We start from the raw sequence: 1547 nt of genomic DNA, 5'->3' as shown, positions 1-1547 counted from the left end.
CTCTATCCACTGAGCCAAACCAGTTAGGGCAGGAAGAAGTATTTTGCCTTTCCTGCTACTTCCTCTTGCTGATTGGCTTAGGACTTGAATGGTCACTATATTTGGGGAAAAGTAATACGGTAATATTTCCCAAGGAATCCTCTAAACCTACATTTGAGGGAGGATTTTATGCATTTGAGGTTAAAAGAAATAATTGACCTAACAAACTCTGTTACTTTTCTGATTCAGATTCTTCAAGAGAAACTGAATGAAATGAGCTGTGAACTAAAGTCTGCTCAGGAGTCATCTCAGAAGCAAGATGGTACAATTCAAAGCCTCAAGGAAACTCTGAAAAGCAGGGAAAGTGAGGTAAAATATTTGGCAATCAAGGACCTGTGAGGAAATGATGTGTCCCATTAAAGTCAACAAGTATTCTATATTTTTGATGTCAGATTAATACATCTTACCCTAGAGAAATTGTAGCTTAACCTGAGTTGGTATTTTGGAATAGTCCTGCTACTAAAATCTGTACAGGCGAGATAATGGAGTTAATTAACATTTCGTTTACTAACATGTATGGTGCTCCCTCTCTCATTTTCAGATGGAGGAGTTATACCAGGTGATCGAAGGTCAAAATGACACAATGGCAAAGCTTCGAGAAATGCTTCACCAAAGCCAGCTTGGACAGCTTCATGTATGTGGGGGTCACATAGGCAGACTCCATGGAGGATGTGCCGTTCTCTGACCTATATTGTTGGTCTTCTCAGCTGCTTGGTGCTTGCCCTCCTTGTGATCATGATTTTTACTCTTTTCAGAGCTCAGAGGGTACTCCAGCTCAGCAACAAGTGGCTCTGTTTGACCTGCAGAGTGCTCTATTCTGCAGCCAGCTTGAAATACAGAAGCTCCAGAGGGCCGTACGGCAGAAAGAACGCCAGCTGGCTGACGCCAAACGATGTGTGCAATTTGTCGAGGCTGCGGCCCACGAGAGAGAACAGCAGAAAGAGGCTTCTTGGAAGCATAACCAGGTAAATCATTAATCGTTTTGTGGCCGTAAAGACCGACTTTGCCCTGATAATAACTTTCTATCAGGACAGTTTGTGTTGAACCCTTTAGTCGCTTACTTTATCTGAGTAATTCAGTTCAACATTTGCTGTCCTCATACTATGTGCAGAATATTGGGCTGTGCTCTGGAAATACAATAGTGAAGATTACAGGCTCTTGCCTTGTAAGTTACTTGTAATTTAATTTGAGATACAGTCACATAAACAGAAACATTGATCGATTTCCTCCCGCACACGCCCCAACTGGGAATCGAACCCACCACCTTTTGGTGCATGGACAATGCTCCAACCTACTGAGCCACACAGGCCAGGGATATGAAGTTATTTTTGAAGGATGCGTAAAAGCGAGAAACAAAAGTGGAAGCGCAAGCAAGGTCAAAGGAATGGCACATGCCATTAGACATGTTTGTTTTTAATAAAAGACATAATTTTTAATGGTTTCTTTATCTTGTTAGTTTAGAGCATATGCTACTCTTTTTTAAGATTTAAAAGGAAGGTTGAAATATC

The 1547-nt window shown here is 41.4% G+C and overlaps 1 protein-coding gene across 1 annotated transcript; it reads left to right on the top strand.

Moving 5' to 3' along the window:
* Positions 1-228: 228 nt before the first annotated feature.
* On the top strand, positions 229-1004 carry LOC102250859 (myomegalin; the record flags this gene model as incomplete). The annotated part of the gene is made up of 3 exons (XM_005852992.1): positions 229-348; positions 581-673; positions 795-1004. Coding segments are annotated over 3 exons (423 nt in total), but the record flags the coding sequence as incomplete, so codon positions are not given.
* Between the last annotated feature and the right edge of the window lie 543 nt (positions 1005-1547).

This window comes from Myotis brandtii, unplaced genomic scaffold (assembly GCF_000412655.1).
Source record: "Myotis brandtii unplaced genomic scaffold, ASM41265v1 C42484580, whole genome shotgun sequence".
Lineage (NCBI taxonomy): Eukaryota > Metazoa > Chordata > Mammalia > Chiroptera > Vespertilionidae > Myotis > Myotis brandtii.
This window is presented reverse-complemented; position numbering and strand designations above follow the sequence as displayed.